The sequence below is a fragment of the Xyrauchen texanus genome, chromosome 34 (genome assembly GCF_025860055.1).
Source record: "Xyrauchen texanus isolate HMW12.3.18 chromosome 34, RBS_HiC_50CHRs, whole genome shotgun sequence".
In the NCBI taxonomy this organism is placed as follows: domain Eukaryota; kingdom Metazoa; phylum Chordata; class Actinopteri; order Cypriniformes; family Catostomidae; genus Xyrauchen; species Xyrauchen texanus.
This window is the reverse complement of record NC_068309.1, coordinates 25,906,269-25,927,727: the sequence shown is the minus strand read 5'-3', so window position 1 is coordinate 25,927,727 and position 21,459 is coordinate 25,906,269. Positions and strand designations below refer to the sequence as shown.

At 45.0% G+C, this 21,459-nt stretch overlaps 1 protein-coding gene across 1 annotated transcript; it reads left to right on the top strand.

The window, feature by feature from the left end:
• The first annotated feature begins 5,385 nt into the window (after window positions 1-5,385).
• Window positions 5,386-20,567, top strand: LOC127627562 (sodium-dependent phosphate transport protein 2A-like). The gene is made up of 8 exons (XM_052104006.1): window positions 5,386-5,437; window positions 8,730-8,841; window positions 8,934-9,118; window positions 9,515-9,528; window positions 9,721-9,813; window positions 9,887-9,965; window positions 10,720-10,875; window positions 20,335-20,567. Exons 1-8 carry the CDS (start codon window positions 5,386-5,388, stop codon window positions 20,565-20,567), a joined length of 924 nt encoding a protein of 307 aa, XP_051959966.1.
• The last annotated feature ends 892 nt before the right edge of the window (window positions 20,568-21,459 follow it).

Here is a 21,459-nt window from a genome sequence, read left to right as displayed (position 1 = left end):
TGTACCCTGTGGGCAGAGCCGTAGAAGGCTTGGGAGGCGGCGCCGTGGAAGGCTGGAGGCGGAGCCGAGGGAGGCTCGGGAGGTGGAGCCGGGGAGGCGATGGCGTAGAAGGCTCAGAAGGCGGAGCTGAGGGAGGCTCAGGAGGCGGAGCCGAAGGAGGTTCTAGAGGCGGAGCCCTAGAAGGCTCTGGAGGCTCTGGAGGCGGAGCCGTAGGAGGCTCGGGGGCTAAGCCCTGGAAAGCTCAGGAGGCGGAGCAGAGGGAGGCTCTGGAGGCTCAGGAGGCGGAGCTGAGGGCGGTGGTGCCGTAGACAGTTCTTGAGGCGGAGGCCTGGAAGGCTCCGGGGACGGAGCCGAGGAAGGCACAGGAGACGGAGCCAAGGAAGGCTCAGGAGACGGAGCCGCTGGAGGCTCTGGAGGCGGAGCCGTAGGAGGCTCTGGAGGAGGCTCGGAAGGCAGAGCCGTGGATGGCTCGAGAGGCTTGAAGGGTAGAGCCCTGGGAAGCTCGAGGGGCTCGAGAGGCGGAGCCCTGGAAGGCTCGAGGGGCGGAGCCCTGGAAGGCTCGAGGGGCGGAGCCCTGGAAGGCTCGAGGGGCGGAGCCCTGGAAGGCTCGAGGGGCCTGAGGGGCGGAGCCCTGGGAGGCTCGAGGGGCTTGAGGGGCGGAGCCCTGGGAGGCTCGAGGGGCTTGAGGGGCGGAGCCCTGGGAGGCTTGAGGCGGAGCCCTGGGAGGCTTGAGGGGCGGAGCCCTGGGAGGCTCGAGAGGCTTGAGGGGCGGAGCCCTGGGAGGCTCGAGAGGCTTGAGGGGCGGAGCCCTGGGAGCCCTGGGAGGCTCGAGAGGCGGAGCCCTGGGAGGCTCGAGAGGCGGAGCCCTGGGAGGCTCGAGAGGCGGAGCCCTGGGAGGCTCGAGAGGCGGAGCTCCGGAAGGCCCGAGAGGCTCGAGGGGCGGAGCCCTGGAAGGCTCGAGGGGCGGAGCCCGAGAGGCTCGAGAGGCGGAGCCGTAGGAGGCTCAAGAGGCTCTGGGGGCGGAACCGTCAGAGGCTTGAGTGGATCGAGAGGCGGAGCAATCGGAGGCTCTGGAGGCGGAGCCGTAGGAGGCCCCGTTGGCGGAGTTGCAGGAGGCTCGAGAGGCTCTGGGGGTGGAGCCGTAGGAGGTTTAGGGGGCGGAGCCCTGGTAGGCTCGAGAGGTTCAGGAGGTGGAGCCCTGGGAGGCTCGAGAGGCTTGAGGGGCGGACCCCTGGTAGGTTCGAGGGGCGGACCCCTGGTAGGTTCGAGAGGCGGAGTCCTGGAAGGCTCGGGAGGCGGAGCTCTGGAAGGCTCGGGAGGCGGAGCTCTGGAAGGCTCGGATGGCTGAGCTCGGGAAAGCTCGGATGGCTGAGCTCGGGAAAGCTCGGATGGCTGAGCTCGGGAAAGCTCGGATGGCTGAGCTCGGGAAAGCTCGGATGGCTGAGCTCGGGAAAGCTCGGAAAGCTCGGATGGCTGAGCTCTGGAAAGCTCGGGAAAGCTCGGATGGCTGAGCTCTGGAAAGCTCGGGAAAGCTCGGATGGCTGAGCTCTGGAAAGCTCGGGAAAGCTCGGATGGCTGAGCTCTGGAAAGCTCGGGAAAGCTCGGATGGCTGAGCTCTGGAAAGCTCGGGAAAGCTCGGATGGCTGAGCTCTGGAAAGCTCGGGAAAGCTCGGATGGCTGAGCTCTGGAAAGCTCGGGAAACTCGGATGGCTGAGCTCTGGAAAGCTCGGGAGGAGGAGCCCTGGAAGGCTCGAGAGGCGCTGGCTCTTGGACGGTCATGGCTACTGGCACTGGCTCTTGGACGGTCAAGGCTACTGGCACTGGCTCTTGGACGGTCAAGGCTACTGGCACTGGCTCTTGGACGGTCAAGGCTACTGGCACTGGCTCTTGGACGGTCAAGGCTACTGGCACCTGCTCAGGGACGGTCGTGGCTACTGGCACCTGCTCAGGGACGGTCGAGGCTACAGGCGCTGACTCAGGGACGGTCGAGGCTACAGGCTTGCGGCACTGGCTCATTGACGTTTGAGGCTTGTGGCACTGGCTCATTGACGTTTGAGGCTTGCGGCACTGGCTCATTGACGTTTGAGGCTTGCGGCACTGGCTCATTGACGTCTGAGGCTACAGGCTCTGGCTGGGTTACCGTGGTTGGCGAGGATTCGGGCTCGCTCACAGTGACATGCGGGGGCTCTAGCTCGCTCACCGTGACATGCGTGGGCTCTAGCTCGCTCACCGTGACATGCGGGGGCTCTAGCTCGCTCACCGTGACATCGCGGGGCTCTAGCTCGCAGACCGGGGCTGGCGCGGGCCGGGAGGCGGAAGCCCGTCTTCTTTCCTCCTCCGGCAGACGCAGTGGGCGCGCTGGCTCATGGAAGGCGACTGGCGTGGGGGCAGGCTCGCTGACAGGTGGGGCTGGTGTGACAGGGTGCGGTGAGCTGCACGCTAGTAGGGTCATCTCCAGGTAGTCGCGGAGAGTGCTGCCGGGCGTTGCCTGTGGCACCTGCTCCCTCAGCGAGGGATTTAAGCTATCCCTGAAAAAGACCATCAGCGCAGAGTCCGGGAAGTCAGTAGCGTTGGCCAGGAGGAGGAAGTAGCGAGCGTGGTCTACGAGCGGGTAGTGCTCTTGCTGCAAATTGAGCAGCCGACATTTGGCTCGGATAGCTGCTGGATCCATGTGCGGTCGATCGTTCTGTAATGTTGGAGTAACGAGGCAGACGAGGAGTTACGGATCCAAACGCAGCTGAGGCTTTATTTGAATAAACAGAAGAGAAACACAAACAAACAACCCACGATGGGGAAATAAAGCATAAAACAGTTAACTAAAACACGAAGGATCAAACGGAGAACTTGGGCAGGGAACACATACCGGGTTTACACCAAACAACGATCGACAAAGACAGAACAAAGACACGGGGTATAAATACACAAACATAGGATAGGTGGCCAATGAAAGAACAGAACTCAAACAGGATAACAAGGTGATTAACAGAAACCAAAGGCAAATTAACAAGTGCAGGTGTAAACAATGAACATGAGCACGAACGCTAACAGAGGGTTATGGAATCAAATACGGGACTAAAGTGACAACTAAAAGAGATAAGGAAAACAAGAGGGCAACAGTGAAACAAGACAGGGTGGACTATGGAGTTAAATAAGGGAACAAAGTGAAAACTAAGTGAAAAAGTGACAAGATGGAAAACAAGAGGGCAACAGAGAGACAAGACAGGGTAATCATTACACATATCAAATTCAGTTAAAATTTTTGACAACACTGTACTTGATTCATTATGTTGCTCCTCCCCATTTCTATCAATCGTAAAATCAATGGTACAGTTCCAACACCTCCAATAATAAAACATACATTATTTTTATCAAATTTCTGAATTGCTTTTCCAACTTTTTAAAAACTTCTATTCGCTCAGGACCTCCATTCGGTGCATAAATATTTACAAGTACAAAACTGGTACCCATAAACTCTATCTGAGTAAATAATATTCTGCCTTTTACAATCTTTTCTGAAGCTACAATATTTATATCACTATTTTTGGAAAATAAAATGGCTATACCAGCACTATTGTTTGTCCCATGGCTTAAAATAGATTTTCCTTCCCACCTCATACCCCATTCAATTTCATTATCAATATTAGTATGTGTCTCTTGCAGAAAAGCTATATTTATCTTTTTTATTCTAATCAACTCTGATACCATTGCTAACTTACTCCTGTCCCTTCCCCCATTTATATTTAAGGATCCAACCCTTAAAACCTCCATTAAAAAACAGAGAAATAGAGAGGACAGAAGCAGAATAAAGCAAAGGAAAACAGACACCCTACGTGATTTAACCATTACTTTTGTGAAGTGCCTTCTCTTTTCTTAATTTTGTAACAATCTTCTTCAGTCTGAACCTTTTTTGCTTACTTAATGCCTCATAGCTAACTGTTTTCTGTAACATCAACACTGACACCATGAATTTTTCTGTGTCTGGAAAAAAATCTTTCACTTCAACAGCTTTCCCAAAAGTTACATCTAAGAAATCATTTATCTCTTGCAGTGTATATCCATCATCCATAATTTGTGACCCAAAATCAGCGATATCAGATAATGTATCATCATCTCTAAACTCAGTTCCAGCAACCATTTCTACACTTTCTGACATTACAACATTTTCAACAAGAACCATTTCAACACTATTCCTTATATCATCATCAATCATTACTCCATTATCATTTACTTGTAATGCTTCCTCATCTTCACTTTGTTTCAACATTTGATCAGCATCTTTACTTTGATCATCAGTGACACTTCCAATCAAATCAACATCGTTTCTTTGCTCAGTGACCTGAGCTTGTGATTCCTCTGAAAAGGACAAATTTTTATCAGACACCTCCGTCACAGCAGCAGAACTAGGCCCAGCAACCTCCTCTCTAACCTGATCCTTATGTGGGCACGCTGTCCTCTTATGCCCTATGTCACCACATTCAAAGCATCTCATGCTGCCAGTATTCGCGTAAACCATATACGCTTTTCCTTCATGCTGCACTCTAAACGATATATCCAGCTCCGTGCCGTTCAAAAACATAAACACTTGCCTCCTGAATGACATGACATGTTTCAAAGCGTCACTTTTGCATCTTAATGGAATCATTTTAATCTCACTTGCCAACTTTCCATATCTGGCCAGGCCCCATTCAATCTCATCATTATGAATGAAAGCGGGTACATTGGAAACAGTTATTCTCGTAGTTGGATTAACAAGCGGTGAAACAACAAAAAAATCTCCACTTACCGTGATTCCCTCGCTAATCAAACGGTTAACCAGACTTTCCTCCTTGAGAAAAACCATCACTGCCTTGTTCATTCTAGATGCTGAGGAAATGTTGTTAAATCCAACTTGTTCACCTACTGCCAGTAGCACATCTTCCACGCTCACACCGAGCACCGGTACACACCTAATTCCGTGACGGAGCGATATGGGTGACGCTCCCCCCGCAGGGGGAGACGCCATTCTACCGTCACAGAGAATAACCAAAAAAAAACTAAAAATCTGAAAAAATTCTCCACTAACAAACAAAACAATTAATAGAAAATGAAAACTGAAATGTGAAAATGTAAAACCGGAAAAAACAAAAAACAAACAAACAAACAAAAACTCAAAAACTCATTCATTCTCTCCACGTAAGCACCCTCACCCGCACCCAAAACCTCCCAGCATCCACCAAGAGAGACAGAGAGAGAGAGGGAGAGAGAGAGAGAGAGGGAGAGAGTTGCAACTAGCATTTAATGGTTATAGGATTCTCAGTTTAAATGTTCAGGTATACAGAATTAACAGAATAAGTTAATTAACAGAATTAACTTAACTCCATCCGACTTTGGCTGAACCTGGTCTAGATGTGGGACATGGATAAAGCACGCTTCCTCAACGCCCCAGTCTCCCAGTTCGGTCTTTTCGGCGAAACCATGGAGGACTTCACCCAGCAGTTCTCAGCGGTGAAAAAACAGATGGAGGCCATTTCCCACATCATGCCCTGCTACTGCACCAGCACGGGCCGTGCTCCATCTGCATGCCGAGGGCATCCTCCTGCGGCTTCCAGACGACAGGCAGCTACGCCCCTACCTGGGCCCAGCTCTCAGCCCCAGCATTAGGCGTCCGGCAGGAAACGCATGCCCCCGTCTGCCGAACGTCCTCGAGAACCCGGAAGGCTCCCAAGCGTTCCTGAGTTGGACGACCCAGGGAACGAGACATTTGCTCCGGAGCTGGTAGACAGACCACTCCATCCCCTGGTGGAGGGCCAGGAGGAGAATCATCAGTGAAAGATATTTTCTTTGCCGCATCCCCTTCGGGGTAACCATTCTCATGGCAACCCGGTGCCACACTTCACCAGTCCTGGCACCCCGAAGCAGACCGCTCGCCTCCGGATGCGATAGTGCCTGTCCCTCAAGCCAAGATAAAGAAGGGTTTCTACAGCACTTACTTTATCGTACCCAAGAAATGCGGCGGTGTACGACCGATCTTGGACTTGCGAGTTTTCAACCGGGCCTTGCACAAACTCCCGTTCAAAACGCTCATGCAAAGACACATTCTAACTTGCATCCGGCATCAAAATTGGTTCGCAGCGGTAGACCAGAATGACGTACTTCCACGTCTCCATCTTGCCTGGACACCAACCCTTCCTATGGTTTGTGTTCGATGGCCAGGCATATCAGTACAAAGTCCTCCCCTTTGGCATGTCCCTGTCTCTGTCTCAAAACAGAGGCTTTCCCACTGGGTAGTTGATGCCATTGCATTGGCCTATCACACCCAGGCCGTGCCCGCCCCCTTGCACTCGAAAAGAAGTGTGCCATCCTCGTGGGCACTGGCCAACGGCACCTCACTAGCAGGCATATGCAGAGCAGCAGGCTGGGCAACACCCAATACCTTCATGTGATTTTACAATCTCAGGGTTGAGTAGGTCTCATCCCGTGTTTTCTCAGGTCCGAGCCAGTAGAACTCGGTAATGCGGAACATCTGACCGGGTGTAACGCTTACACCTAGCACCTTTCCCTCCACTTAGGCGATCACGTGCGCTCTTAACCCAGGAGATCCCACTAACTAGGCTCCCTGGATGACTCCTCCCTAGCCCTCTGGTCCTCAAATTCAGCAGACGAATTCCCCGTCCAGGTCCACTATGGTACTAAAACTACTCTGTACTGGAATAGGTGCTCCACAGGCTGGGCCCTTGTGTATTTCCCCCTGAGTGTATTTTCCGTGGTACGGTCCCCCTACAGGCGGACCCACTTCTCTGTTGGACTGTCCCCACTGCCCCCCGGTCGCCATGTTTGTAGCAATTCCCCCCTCTCAGCAGGTAAGATCTACCACCGCGCCATCCCACATGTAGCCTGAAAACCCATGTGACGTATTTGCCACTATTTTCTTCCCCCCAGCCTGGGCAGGTGGTGGTCTCCGTGGGGTCTTTTCCCCTTGAAAGAATAGGAGTTGGAAAAGAACACCTTTCCCGATGCACGTGATAGCATTAAGACGGCCCCAGCCACTTTGACTCTATGCGAGAATCATAGAGAGAGAAAAGGTGTGGTTGGCGCGGCCTGCTCCCATGCTTGGCACTTCGCTTTGTTCCCCCCTTCGGGGTGCCGGGAACCTAAAATGTTTATGACGATTTCATGGGGCGTTCAGGAAGGGTACGTGCAGTCAGTGGCGCACGTACATGGTTCAGAGCATGGTGTGAATGAATAATGACCCCTAGTGTCACTTTTTCGACACAACGTCGAAGTGAGCGACAGACAGGGAATGACTAGGTTACTGTTGTAACTTCCGTTCCCTGATAGAGGGACTGAGACGCTGTGTCCTCCTGGCCATGACGCTGAACCAAGCCACTGTTATGGCCGAACCTCATTCTCGACTCTTCAGTGCAAAACCTGAATGGACAGACGCATAATTTCCTCCATTTATTCCCGTATGTCCGGGGGAGGGACATGCAAATTCTGTCTGCCAATTTCTCAATGGCCTTTTCACAAGTTCAGAGGTAACCGAGGCCTTCAATAAAGTCCCCTAGTGTCGCTTCATTCGACACAACGTCTTGTTCCCTCCATCAGGGAAAGGAGGTTACAACAATAACCTCTGCTTTGGCCTGATGAAGCTGGTTGAAGCACCCAACATCACCGTGTATTGTGAATTACATTTGAGTATTCAGAAGATTTCAGTGTGAATTGTGAATTCACAATATGATTCAAACTTTGCAAAGGATCTGGAATGTGTTGGGTGTACGTTATTTGTTAACACTGAAATGTAGTATAATAATGATGTGTGCAGTTTGTTTATTTTCTTCGGATTGCATTTCAAATATGCCAGTATTGGAAGGGCTGCATGATGTTAGCCAATCACAACAGTGGGTGTTTAGAGACAGGGTGGACAAATATTATATATGACTAAACTATGACCTCAGGGAAGATAATACAATTATTTAAAAAAAAAAAGAGAGCATGTCATGACCTCTTTATGATTTGTGGCAAAATCTATCCATCAATTTATCTATATTATTTTAATAATCTTAGAATGTCAAAAAATAAAAAATAAAATAAAATTGCTTGGGGTTAAAAAAAAAATTATAAAAAGGAAACTGGAAAATTGCTTATTTTGTTATAAGCATAAACCTCACTCAATTATGTTATATTGCTCTCAGAACAAAACTTAAAATCATATATAATGTTTGTAAATTTATCTTAATTTATAGCTGAACTGTTTAACTCTTTCGGTGTTAAAATACTTAACACCAAAGCTTAATATGAAGAGACAACTATAAGTAAGCAATTTAGGTACATTTTCTTAAAAACTGCAAATACATGGCACTATGAAAATTGCTCTGTTTGTTTAAGTAACATTGATTCAACCAATGGTGTGAGTTGGGGCGGGTAGCCGCAGACTATATGTTTGACCAATAGCAGAAGGTTCAGAAGGCTGTTTAAAAACAATGTTTATTTTTGCAATTCCGTTCAGTGGTGCAAATGTCACAGATATTACACACTTCTGATTTAAGGACGTTTAGATATTTTACTGGAAAATAAGACAGATAATGATTAAGAAAAAAACTGCAGCATAGAAATATCAGCCCTGAAAACGGACTCCAAATTGTGGTCGATAGTAGTTCCCCATGACATTTTCTTAACTTAATTGCCTAGGAACGAATATTGCACTTAATGAAATGTGACTCAGATTGGTATTGATTCTCTGTTCCATGCAGTGTTGGATGTTGGATCCGCAATTCCTATCATCATGGGCTCTAACATTGGTACTTCTGTCACCAACCCAATCGTGGCTCTGATGCAGGCAGGAGAGAGAGAGGAGTTCAAACTGTAAAGAGAGCATACCTCACACTGTCACCCATTTAAACATCAAAACATGTCTGGAGCTCCTCAATGACAAAGTCTGTGTGGGTGTGTTTCAGGGCGTTTGTTGGTGCCACAGTCCATGACTGCTTTAACTGGTTGTCAGTGCTTGTGTTACTGCCACTAGAAGTCATCACTAGCCTGATGAAGCTGGCTTCTGAGGCAGTAGTGAAAAGTTTCAACGTCAAGACTGGAGAAGATGCACCAGAGCTCCTGAAAGTCATCACAGAACTCGTCACCAAACGTCACTTCAGGTGAAGTATTATATTGTTCAAGGCAGCTAATGTATGTGAAGTTCACAAAAAACAAATATAACACACCTAAGACTGAAATTAAACAAGAAAGTTTGAATGTCTATATTAAATATACGAGCATGATAATTGAATAGTTCAGACATTTTCGCATCAATTAAAATAAGATCCCTTGATAGCCGAACTGATAGAATGTTCCACGAGCCACCTCCAAGACACAGGTGGTTAGGTTTAGGGTTAGGGTTAGGAGGTAGGGTTAAAACAAATATTCTTGTAAATGCGTTACATCATTTACAACTAAAAACATAACTTGCTTTTTGTGCCCCTCTGTGGACATTTCAACAGGAAAATGGAGCACAACCCATACGTTCAGAAACACTTGGGGACAGTGATCCGAATTTCAGTAAACAGGCCGATTTCAGCAGCAAAACTTTTAACCTTCTGTTGCTGAATTCACTATGCGATTAATCTGATATTTAACTATACCTTTAAGCAGTTAAGTTAAAAAAAACTCTTAATGTTTGAGGAATATCAAAAGAGTGCTAACCCTGTCTCTCTTTAACTATTTGGATTTTTTTAAAAAAATCACTTTTAGCTGGATAAGTCAGTTATTGTAGGCATTGCAACAGCACAAGAGATGATGTGGAATAAAAGCCTGATTAAAGTTTGGTGCAAGTCTCCATTAATGGTGAGTGTGTCTGTTTTCCTACTGATGAAGTCTTTGACATACAAATATCATTATCTAACTCTTTTATCTGCAGGTCCAAGAGAATGTTTCTTTAGCAGTCTCAAAAAACTCCACAATGTCAACTACATCACTTCACATCAATGTTGAAAAATGAGTTGAAACTCTATCAAAGTTTAAGGAATGAAGGAATGGGATGGACAAAGGATCAGCCTTTAGTCGTTTTATTCATAAGCTTTTAAAATAACTGTTAACAAATTGGAATGCATAAAACATTTTCATACTGATGCCTTATTCAAAAAAGGCAACCTTTTTACTTTGAAGAAAGCGATTATCTCTTAGTCCTTCTGAATTCTGTTTGCCTCATCTTTATTTACTCAGAACTCTGTCTGGGCTAATAACTGTCATTATTCTGTATTTGTACCTGCTGTCGTAGAGTCTGCCACTGAGTCATATGCTTGTTTAAAATACTAACTGCACATTCGAGATCAACAACAGTTTTCAGGTTGTATTAGGAATCAGGATGTTTTTAAATTTTGAATGAGCTTTTGAGTCATCCTGTCTCATATAATGACTTTCAGGCAATCGGCTGCATATTTTTTTATTATTTTTCCACATTTATCTGGAGACCAAAAGAGCCACCTTTTGTGAAAGAACAAATAATATCTCCATATTTATCAGGAGACAATATATGGCTCAAGACCCCAATTATATGTGTCAACCTCATTTCCAAAATAAATAATGGTCATTTGTAAGAATGTGGAATCCACTTTCTGGTAACACATCCCATAATCACCAACTGATGAGCTCATTATTGTGAATGAGCATGCACGTCTATCAAACTGTGATTGACAGCTGCATTTACACAGGAGACTGGAGATAGAACTGTGTGTGTGCGTCTTGGACCAGGCTCTCATCTATTTGTGGATACCCAATTGTCTGATCTGGCTGTGGGATTGTTTCTGCTGGCTTCCTCACTGCTGGTACTCTGTTCCTGTCTCCTGCTACTGAACTCCCTTCTCCAGGGCCAAGTGGCCAAAGCCATTCAGAAAATCATCAACACAGGTGAAAACTAGTACCTATTCACAGGATACATTTTAGATGATTGTGAGGTACCGTGCTCTATGTAAAATATAAGGAGCCTTGTGCTATACTCCTTTAAAATGAATGACACTTTTGTTGGTTTGATATTTTGTTATGTAATGCTAAGACATCTACACAATAGACACTTTTCCACTATCGGGCCAATGAGAGCCAGAGCTACCAACTGTCTGCCAGGTTCAGTGGCCTTGAACCTCAAGCTGCAAGAAAAAAATCGATCTGTGTTCCCACAAAGGTGCCAATAGCCCTGCAGCATTGCAACGTCACACACTCCGCCGATTTCACAAGCAAAAGGGAAACTAAAGATGAGGTATCATGTTATATCGTTTTCTAGAATATTGAGTTTATTGAATATTATATGTAAACATTAGCTAGCTAGCAAGATAAGTTAGCAGTGACGACTCACCGACTGTAACTGCCATGGTTTTACAAGTTGTCTCTCCACCAACAGTGGGTCGATGTCCCAGCACACCGTCCATGATTTCGAACCACGGAAAGTTCTTCCTTTGGGCACTGCTTTGTCCATTGTGTGTTTTAAGGGATTTGAGCTGTGTACAATGCTGGTGCGTCATGTAGTGAGAATTGGCGAGTGGTATTTGCATGCCACTTCCCCAGACATACAGGTATAAAAGGAGCCGAACAACAGCTGAACCATGTTAGGTGAAATGCCAGTGCAGGTGCAAACTAGCTGCTGTGTATAATAGCATTTATTTACATTTACATTTATGCATTTGGCAGACGCTTTTATCCAAAGCGACTTACAGTGCAATTATTACAGGGACAATCCCCCCGGAACAACCTGGAGTTAAGTGCCTTGCTCAAGGACACAATGGTGGTGGCCGTGGGGTTAGAACCTGTGACCTTCTGATTAACAGCCCTGTGCATTAGCCACTACGCCACCACCACTCCATAGCAGTTGCATCAGTCTGCATGTAACCTCCCCCGATGCCCCACAAGATGTCATGTAGTTCCCCACACCCCTGAGGGGGGGAAGCAATGCAACTAGCATGGGAGCAGGGGAAAAAGACCATATGGAGACCATATCTTGCCTGAAGGGGTGGTAACACATGGCAATACGACACGTCTGCTCATCCACTGCACATGGAAGAGGCACAGTGGTAGGTCCTGCCTCGAAAGGGAGGAGCTCTACAAACACAGCAACTGGGGCAGAGATAGCTCTGTCCAAGGGAGATGCGGGTCTGCTGACAGGGAGACCGTACCGAGGAAAATACATTACAGGGGGTTACCGGAGTAGTAAGCACCTGTGGAGCACCTATCCCAGTACAGGGCATATAATTATCCTTAGTGGGTCTGGCTGCAAACTCTAGGGCTAGGTAGGAAGGCATCCAGGGTTCACTGGTTTGTGAACTTGCATGAGAATGAAGCACACGTCTTCACCTCTCAGAGGGGAAGGTGCTGTACGCAAATGGTATACCCTGCCAGCTGTCTCGTAAACTTACCTGTTCGTAACTGAAAATGCATGGGTTGAAACTGGAAACCCAGAGACCAAAAAGTCTCAAAGGTATTGGGTGTTGCCTATCCCGCTGCTCTGCAGATGTCTGCTAGAGAGGTACCACTGGCCAGTGCCCATGAGGATGCCAGACTCCTCGTAGAGTGTGCTCGTATTCCCAAAGGGGCGGGCGCGTCCTGGTATGGCAGAGTGATGGCATTCATGATCCAGTGGGCAAGCCTCTGTTTGGAGGCAGTGTTCCCTTTCCACTGTCCGCCAAAGCAGACAAAGGGCTGCTCAGAGCATCTGTGTGCAATCCAAATTTGTGCGCAAAGCATGCACCAGACAAAGCAATGGTAAGGTTGGGTCTGCCTCCTCTGATGCAGCTTTGCTTGCAGGTCTCCAACCCTCTTGATTGCTTGCCGAGTGCAGCTCCTGCATCACATCTGGATCAGGACTACCCACATGCAGCTCTTTCAGTGCCTTGGCCTGGTGTATTTGTAGAAGGGCCATGGCATGCAGAGTGGAGGCGACCTGTTCAGCTGCCATCAAGTGTAGAACTGGGAAGTCAGTTCGGGCCAAAAAAGGTGTCCTCCATGACCTCGTTAGTTCGTCGTCCACTTCCGGGAAAAAAGGGAGGGTGAGCGGTGCCCCGAACCCAGGAACCATTAATCTAGCCATGAGGGCTCAGGGGAGGGTGGAGGGTTCCAGTCCAACCCAACACTCGCGGCGGCCCGGGAAAACATGGTGGTCAGCTCTGCGTCAGTCTCAGACTGGGCGGGCAGACCCAAAGGTGGCAGCCCGGTCGAATCCTCCAGCATGCTCTCCGATGCAGCGATCGAGGACTCATCCTGCTCGCAGGCTCCGAAAAAGATGTTAAGCTGGCCGTGAGGCGAGCTAATTGATCTCAGAGCTTGACGGGGGCAAACGAGTATGCTGGGAAGCAGGAGGTATGCAGGGTTTACCCGGTGAGTCCGCGGCCATTGAAATCCCCAAATCACCTCCAGCGTCAGCCGAGACAGCCTCGTACCCATAGGAAGAAGGAAAGATGTGACTGCAATGTTGCCAAGGTCATGTTCTTGCAAATGCTTTCTTGCAAATGCGGCGTATATCCAATGGCATACGCTTTTTTGTTTAGAGGTGAATGGACCGGCAGTGGGATTCAGCTTGCTGACACACAACCGCTCGTCTCCTAAGAAAAAATCAGAATGAGTGGCTGCATTTCAGCTCCTTTTATACCCATATGTCCAGGGGAGTGGCATGCAAATTCCACTCGCCAATTCTCATTGGCCTTTTCTCAAAGATTGGAGGTGTTTGGGGCTCCAAAGGGCGACCTCTAGTGTCACTACATTTACACAACTTTTTATGATTATTTATTTATTTAAAGGTTGAACATGGTCCACAAGTGCGACCACATATAACTATGTACAAGACCAGGGTTTGCTTGAAACAAAAATAAATAAAATACACATATACATGTATACGAATAAGTTAGGGGGTGGCTTAACAACACCAGCACAGCTCCAGGATTACCACTGCTCCTCCTTTATAACGCTCAGAAGTAATCAGTACGGATGACCTATTGAGTTATTATATGAGATAGCTTTGTAACAAATTCAGTCCAGGCCTTAAGCGTTTTTGGTTTGGCTTTGTTAATTCTCGCTGTAATAAGTTAATAGTGCAATGTATTTAATTTCTATGAGCCACAATTTACCTGCTGGAATTGTGGGCTCATGCCAAATCTTGAAGATAATCTTTTTGGCTGCAGTTAGAGCAGTGTGAAGAATCCTACGCTGGCTCACAGTCAGATCAAGATCTGCATCATCATTCAACAAACAGAGACTGGGGTGCTTAAGAATTACCTTATCACATAATTCTGTCACAACTTGAAATACCTCATCCCAAAAGTTACCAATATGTTGGCATTCATAAAACATGTGCATATAAGTACCCACAGTATTTGAATTACAGAGTGAGCAGAAGGGGGTAGGCAAGCGCTTCACTTTGTGCAAGATATTTGGAGTAGCGTAAGCCCTATGAAGCAGTTTATAGTGTATTAACTGATGGGCAAGATTTTTTGACATTGTTGGAGTAGTGTCCCATATCCAGTCCCAATTTAGTTTGCAAGGAGCTAATTCCTTTTCCCATATCGTGGTGATGGGGAGCTTTCAGCAGCTGTGCTTGAGCAGTCTGTTGTAAATGAATGACACTGCTCCTCGTGTCTGTGAAAAGTTCACACAGTCCATCAGAGGGTGAGAGTCCAAGTTACAGTTCCATGGTACTCCATAAGCGCGCATTGCGCTTCTCAGCCTTAAATGCAGAAAGTAGGAATGTCCAGGAAGATTATAACACTCTTTCAGATCTTGAAAAGACCTTAACCCCTGATTATTGAATATATCACCAAGAGTATGTACACCTTGATCCGACCATGGCTTAAAAACAAAAGGTCTGTTGTCGGATTGCAAATTATGATTATACCAGATCGGCGATTCAGATGAGAACTTAGATGAACTTCCCATGAATTTGCACACCTCCTGCCAAATTTTAAAAGAATTGTACACAATTGTATTCCCAAACCTTAGGTCTTTCTTTGATAAACCAGTGAATAAAATATCCTGGAGCCGATGTGGAAGCACAGCTGATGCTTCCACGTCCCGCCAGGCGATCCGCGAGTCAACCTGTAACCAAATCTTGAGCGAGTGCAGCTGACATGCCCAAAAGTACAATTGTAAGTTCGGAAGTGACAAGCCTCCTTTGTCAGATCTTCTCTGCAATGTTGAGAGTTTAATTCTTTGTCGTTTCTTATTCCAAATAAATTTTGTAATCAAGGAATTCATCTCTTTAAAAAAGGTTATACGGGGAGATAAAGGAATCATGGAAAACAGAAATAAAAGTCGAGGGAGGATATTCATTTTAATGATTGCAATTCTGCCTTGCAGTGAGACTAATATAACGTCCCATCTCTGTAAATCTTGTCTGATAGTAGTAAATAAAGAACTATAATTTTCTTTAGAGATAGTCTGCAGTGATGGAAAGATCTGAATTCCCAGATATTTAAATGTCTTACTAATTGGGATCGAGGAGGACGCTAATGCAGTATTTGTTGACGCAGACAGGGGCATTAATACAGATTTTCCCCAATTAATTTTGTAACCACTTATGACGCTAAAGTCATTAAATATTTTAAGACACTGAGGTAGAGAAGAGGAAACATTAGACATGTAGAGAAGAATATCATCCGCGAAAAGAGAGATAGAATGCTTGGAGTCACCGACAATAATCGGGGAAATAATATGGTCCTGCCGAATTGCCTGCGCTAAAGGCTCTAATGAAATTTCAAATAACAAGGGCGATAAAGGGCAACCCTGTCTAGTGGCTCTATTCAACGGGATTGCATCCGAACAGCACAACCCCGTTGAAACCCGTGCGGAAGAGTTAACATAGAGAGTCTGAATCATATGAATAAAACGAGGGCCAAATCCAAAACGGGTTAAGGCAGACCATAAATATGTCCACTCGACCCGGTCAAAGGCTTTCTCCGCGTCTAGCGAGAGGATAGCACGTTGTTCATTAACCGGGTCGGGTGGGTCGATGATGTTCAAAAGGCGTTGCACGTTATCTGTGGCAAAACGTTCCTTAAGAAATCCTGTCTGGTCGTGGGCGATTAGGAAGCTGGCAACTGATCCCAACCGATGGGCTAGAACCTTAGCATATAACTTGACATCCGTACCAATTAGTGAAATCGGCCTGTAGCTAGAACAGCATAAGGGTTCTTTCCATTTTTTCAGTAGAAGAGAAATAAGAGTGGTGTTCTGATCTCTATGGAAACAACCCGTATCAATAGCAAAATTTATGGAGTCAAGGAGGAGTGGTCCAATCAAATCCCATATCGCCAGACACAGCTCCGGGGGTAAACCATCCAGACCAGGGGCCTTACCCTTATTCATAACTTCTAAAGCCTCCTTCAATTCTTTTAATTCTATTGGAGAATCAAGAAAAGCACATTGCTGCTCGCTTAATTGGGGTAGATCTAAATTTAACAGAAAATCAATGACAGGTTGTTCATTCACTCCCACCTCAGATCTGTATAGATGCTCATAAAATTCCTTGAATATCCTATTTACATCACCCGGAGCCGTGTGAAGAACATCTGCATTGTCCTTAATGGCAGTTATTGAGGCCAAGGCCTCATTGCGTTTCAACCTTAACGCCATTAATTTGCCTGGCCGTTCTCCATTAAAATAGTAATTTTGTTTGGTACGGTGAATCAAAAATTCTACCCTTTTTAGTAAGATCGCCTTGTGGTCAGTTTTAAGATTCCCCAGGATTCTGCTTTTCTGTTCCGTAAAAGTTTTTTTAAGATCCTTCTCTACACATTTAATCTGAGCCTCCAAACGGGTTAATTGTTTTACTCTGGCTTTATTTACATAGGAGGCAAAAGAAATACAGTTTCCTCTCAAAAAACACTTGGTTGTTTCCCATAGGATCTGTGGATTAATGGCTGAGCTTGAATTATCTTTGAGAAACAGAGATAATTTAGAACGTAACTGTTTTACAAAATCTTCATTTTGCAAAAGAGTTGTATTCATACGCCACCTTTTGGAGCTTAGGGGAATTATCGGAGGAGATAGATTACAAATCACAGCGGAGTGATCTGAAATCAGTATGGGTAAAATATCAATAAGGTTTACACCTTGAGTAAGAGATTTAGAAATCAGAATGTAATCTAGCCTTGAAAATGATTTGTGACATGCAGAATAAAAAGTATAATATCTACAGCTCTCATTCTTCACTCTCCAGATATCACATAAGTCGTTATCAGCAATGAGCTCGTTTAACGACTTCGAAGCCTGATCGCCATGAACAGAGACAAGGGATCTATCGATTAAGGGGTTACAAACTGCATTAGCATCTATTCCTACGACCAGGTTGTAGTCAACAAAATTAAGTAGGGATTTGGTAAGAGATGGAAAAAAATCTACATCATAATTATTAGGGGAGTATACTGAGAAGAGAACCATTTTCAAATTATTCCATGAACCTGACACATATGTAAACCGCCCGTTTTCATCCCCTCCCGTTTTCTCTATTAGAAACGGGAATTTTCTGTTCTGAAGAATAATAACTCCTCTTGATGCACTATTATACGATGAAAAAGCTATCACTTTAAAATGTCTATTCTGAAAGCGGGTAACATCCATGTCAGCTCGTTTGCGATGAAGATAATCTAGGCATTTGGATCTTTTTACGGGAGAATTTAGACCACTGACATTCCACGATATCACATTAAAGTCCCTCATTCTGTCACAATATAATTATACATGACACAAAGGTAGCCATAGTAACCGAATGCATCGACAAGAACTTCACCCCCAAAAAACACAAATAGTACAACAAAAACGGCAAACCCTGGTAGTTCTAACATTGTAATGGTTAAATACAATAAAAAAACAAAAAACAAATTACTCTCGGCAGCTTGCAGAGAGGAAGAACACCCTCTCTTATCTGCCTGGAAAGCAAATTTAGTCGAGGCCATGCACTCGGACTATGAGTGGCAACAGTTACTCAAGCATCAGCATCTCTCACCTGAGTGTCCATCACAGCGAAAATTAAACCTATATCCCTACTCAAAGTGCCATAATAGAAAACAAAGAAGGCCGAATTTACTCATCAGGCATCCCTGTAGGCGCGGTTGTGTCCATTTCCGTAGTGGCGCTCAGAGACGCGATGAAACGCTCCAGGTCTCCGGGGGTTTTGAAGAACAATTGCTCCTGGCCGTTACGTACTTTGACCGATGCAGGGTAAAGCAGGAATGACTCGATGCCTGATTGCTGGAGGTGTTTCCTCCCTTCGGCCATAGCTTTCCTTTTTTTGGACGTTCCCTGGCTAAAGTCAGGAAAGAACCTTAAAATACTCCCTTCATAACTCAGAGGTGGTGCGCTTCTGGCTCCCTGTAGGATCGCCTGTCGGTCATTGTAACGAAGGAGTTTGAAAATCAAAGTGCGCGCTCTATTCCTGGAGGGATCCTCGTTCGCGTAGAGGTGGTGCGCCCGTTCAATCTCGATCGTCTTCCCTTGTAGAGCTGGAATCCACTTGGGAATATGGGTCTGCAAGAACTGAATTGCATTCCCTCCTTCAGCTCCTTCCCGCAGGCCCACCAACCTTAGGTTATTTTGTCTGGATTTATCTTCATAAAGAAATAGTTTCTCCTGGAGCTCCTCTAGGCAAGACTTGTTAGCAATCGAGTCCCTTTTAACATCCCGCACCGTAGCTTGGATTTTGTCACATCTATTGCCGAATGATTTGACATCCTTTTCCAGCGAGTCCAATCGTGCTGTAATCGTCGATATTTCCTCGCGAACGATCGTCGACATGCTTAGTTTTATGGCGCTCAGTTGCTTATCAAGCATTTCGGTAATGGCGTTGTGAAGGTGCTCGTCGTCTTTATACCTTTTCTTCAACGGGGAGTGGATTAAATCTCGTTTAGATGACATCTAGAGTGCCACTAAAACAAGGAATTTACATAAAATTCGGCCAAAAACTTAGTAGGGATAGAAAAATCTGAAAAAAAAGACAACTGAGGCAGAGTGTCGATATTAAGCAGCCATCACCGTCCGCTGCGCATGCACATCCCCATTTACACAACTTTGAGTGAGTGACAGAAGGGGAACGGTAATTTCTTACAATAAAATACTGTTTTCAACTGTAAATTCAATGCAAGCTTGGTAATTTTCTGTCACAACACAACAAATTACTGTGAAAAAATGTATTTGAATATCACACGGCATTATTGGAAAACTGTGTTTTGACAATTAAAAAAAATGTAGATACATTTTTTTTTTTTTAAATACAGATGATCATTGTGATTCCACAACACATTACTGCTACATTACAGTAATTTATTGGTCCTGTTAACTGTAAAGTCACAGTATACAGTTGTCTTTTAATTGTTATAAATTGTAGAAATACCACTGTAAAATATACTGTGATCATGCAACTAGTAGCCAGGAATTTACTGTAAACTGTAAACAAAATGTATTTTATAGTGTACAAGGGCCGTCACTTTTGTGGTACCCTCAAGAGGACCTTTTCTGTACCTCTAGTTAAAATGTATAATTCGTTTTGGGTACATAATTGTACACTAAAGACCTATTATGTACCTTTAAAACATTTATAGGTTTAGTTTCTCTGGGAAGAAAAAATATACCTTTTAAACTCTTTAAAGGGTAACTAAACACCTGCTCAGTGTCTGACTCCACCCACTAGAAATATTTGAAAATGCAGGAAAACCTGAGACTCGTAGTGACGGATTAATTGACAGCTGCTGTCAGACTCTATGTTATTATTATTCCTCACACGGTCGCAAGATGACATGTACATGAATCTGGCGTGGTGAGCTGGAACCGGCTTACGTCAGCTGTCACCGCTTACGTCACGAAGTACCGCAACAGCCAATAGGAAAATTCAACTGCAGTAGCCACTGTTCAACCTGAAGAGGGCAGCACTCAGACGTTTTTACACTATATATTGTAGAATTAAAACACTTCATACACAAATGTCAAAAAAATTACTTGAATCAATGACCAGTACTAATAAAGATCATTAACTAAAAAAAGTTGGTTTAGGGTTTAGTTACCCTTTAAGTTTAACTCTTTAAATATGTACCCAAAACAAGGGTACAACCCCAATGACAGCCTAATACCTTTAGCAGTACTATTTTGAGAGACAGTTGTATTGAAAGAGCCTTAAAACCCTTTCCTTTTCCCTTGTGATGTGTTTTTTTAAGGAACTGTTGGCTGTCTTTTGAGTTCTTGCAGGAACTTATGGGTTCGCTTAAGGCTAGGCTTTGTAAGTTCCTCAGAGAACTGCCCTTTTTGTGCCTAGAGATGTGCCAGTCTGAGGAACATCAAAGGGTACCTCAAGTATATTTCCATAAATTTATAAGATGTGAAACAAAAGCACTTTTTATGCAGACCATCCGTTTCCATTTGGCCGGTTGACAGGCTACCTGGCCATTCTGGTCGGGGCTTGCATGACCTATGTGGTTCAGAGCAGCTCTGTGTTCACTTCTGCAATAACTCCTTTAATTGGTAAGTCATTCCTCTCTTGCATTACCTTACACCATGACCAGGTTGAGCTCATGGGCAAGAACTTCAGGGAGGGGCTTCTATTTATCCTGTACACATTAGCTGTGCACAAAGATTAGCCAATATGTTCATTTCATTCAAGAGATCTACATCTGAGTAATGCACTTATTATTTGCATTTAGACACCACTAAGTTTTAGAGGTTGTCAATCTTTAACCCTCACGGTTAAAGATGTTACAATTTTGTCATCACAACAACATTCTGCAATGACAATTTATAAAAAAATTAAAAAATTATAATTCAAAAAATTTGGCCAATTAATACCAAACCAGCTTCCAACATTGTCAAAATCATGGTGACGGACTAGTTATTTATCAACATACACAGTATGAATGCTGACGTAATCTAACTAAAGAGATTCAAATATGATTCCGCACTACTGCACAGAGAGATAGACTGGCATACACTTGTCATTACACAGTTCACGTGTTTTGGTTCACCTGCATGTTCTTCTGTATGGGTCCCTTATGGGTTATTTGTCTATTAAATCCTTTTTCTGTCTTTTATTGTTTGAGTCGGTGTTCGACAACATTACACAAGCACAATATGCCCTGTGTTTTATACCTTTTTTAAAACAGCATACTGCATTCGATATTGTGTGACTTGAAGAGGTAAGGGTTAAAGTTAATTCCTCATCTTTAATAATAGGATACAAAGCAATGTTTGTTCATTATCCTACTTGGTCTAATTATACAGACTTTATAAGTGATCTTCAATCTTTTCTAACAGGGAATAAAATCAAATTTCCATCTTGAAAGAAGAATAACATGAAACCCACAGCAGGTTTTAAAACACCGTCATATAATGCAAGTTATAAAACTTACATAAACATTTGGACTTGTATGTACATCTCTTTATGGTTCAACACATGTCTACAAGCAACATAAAAAGGTAGTGACAACAAGCCAGCATGACCTCATCCACTTTCATTAATTTCTTGTTTTATTCAGG

Coding starts and splice junctions, on each gene's coding strand:
- LOC127627562 (XM_052104006.1), top strand. CDS start 5,386: ATGTGGGACATGGATAAAGCACGCTTCCTCAACGCCCCAGTCTCCCAG. Junction 5,438..8,729: donor CGCCCCAGTCTCCCAGTTCG/GTCTTTTCGGCG, acceptor TGTTCCATGCAG/TGTTGGATGTTGGATCCGCA. Junction 10,876..20,334: donor TCAGAAAATCATCAACACAG/GTGAAAACTAGT, acceptor CTTTTTATGCAG/ACCATCCGTTTCCATTTGGC.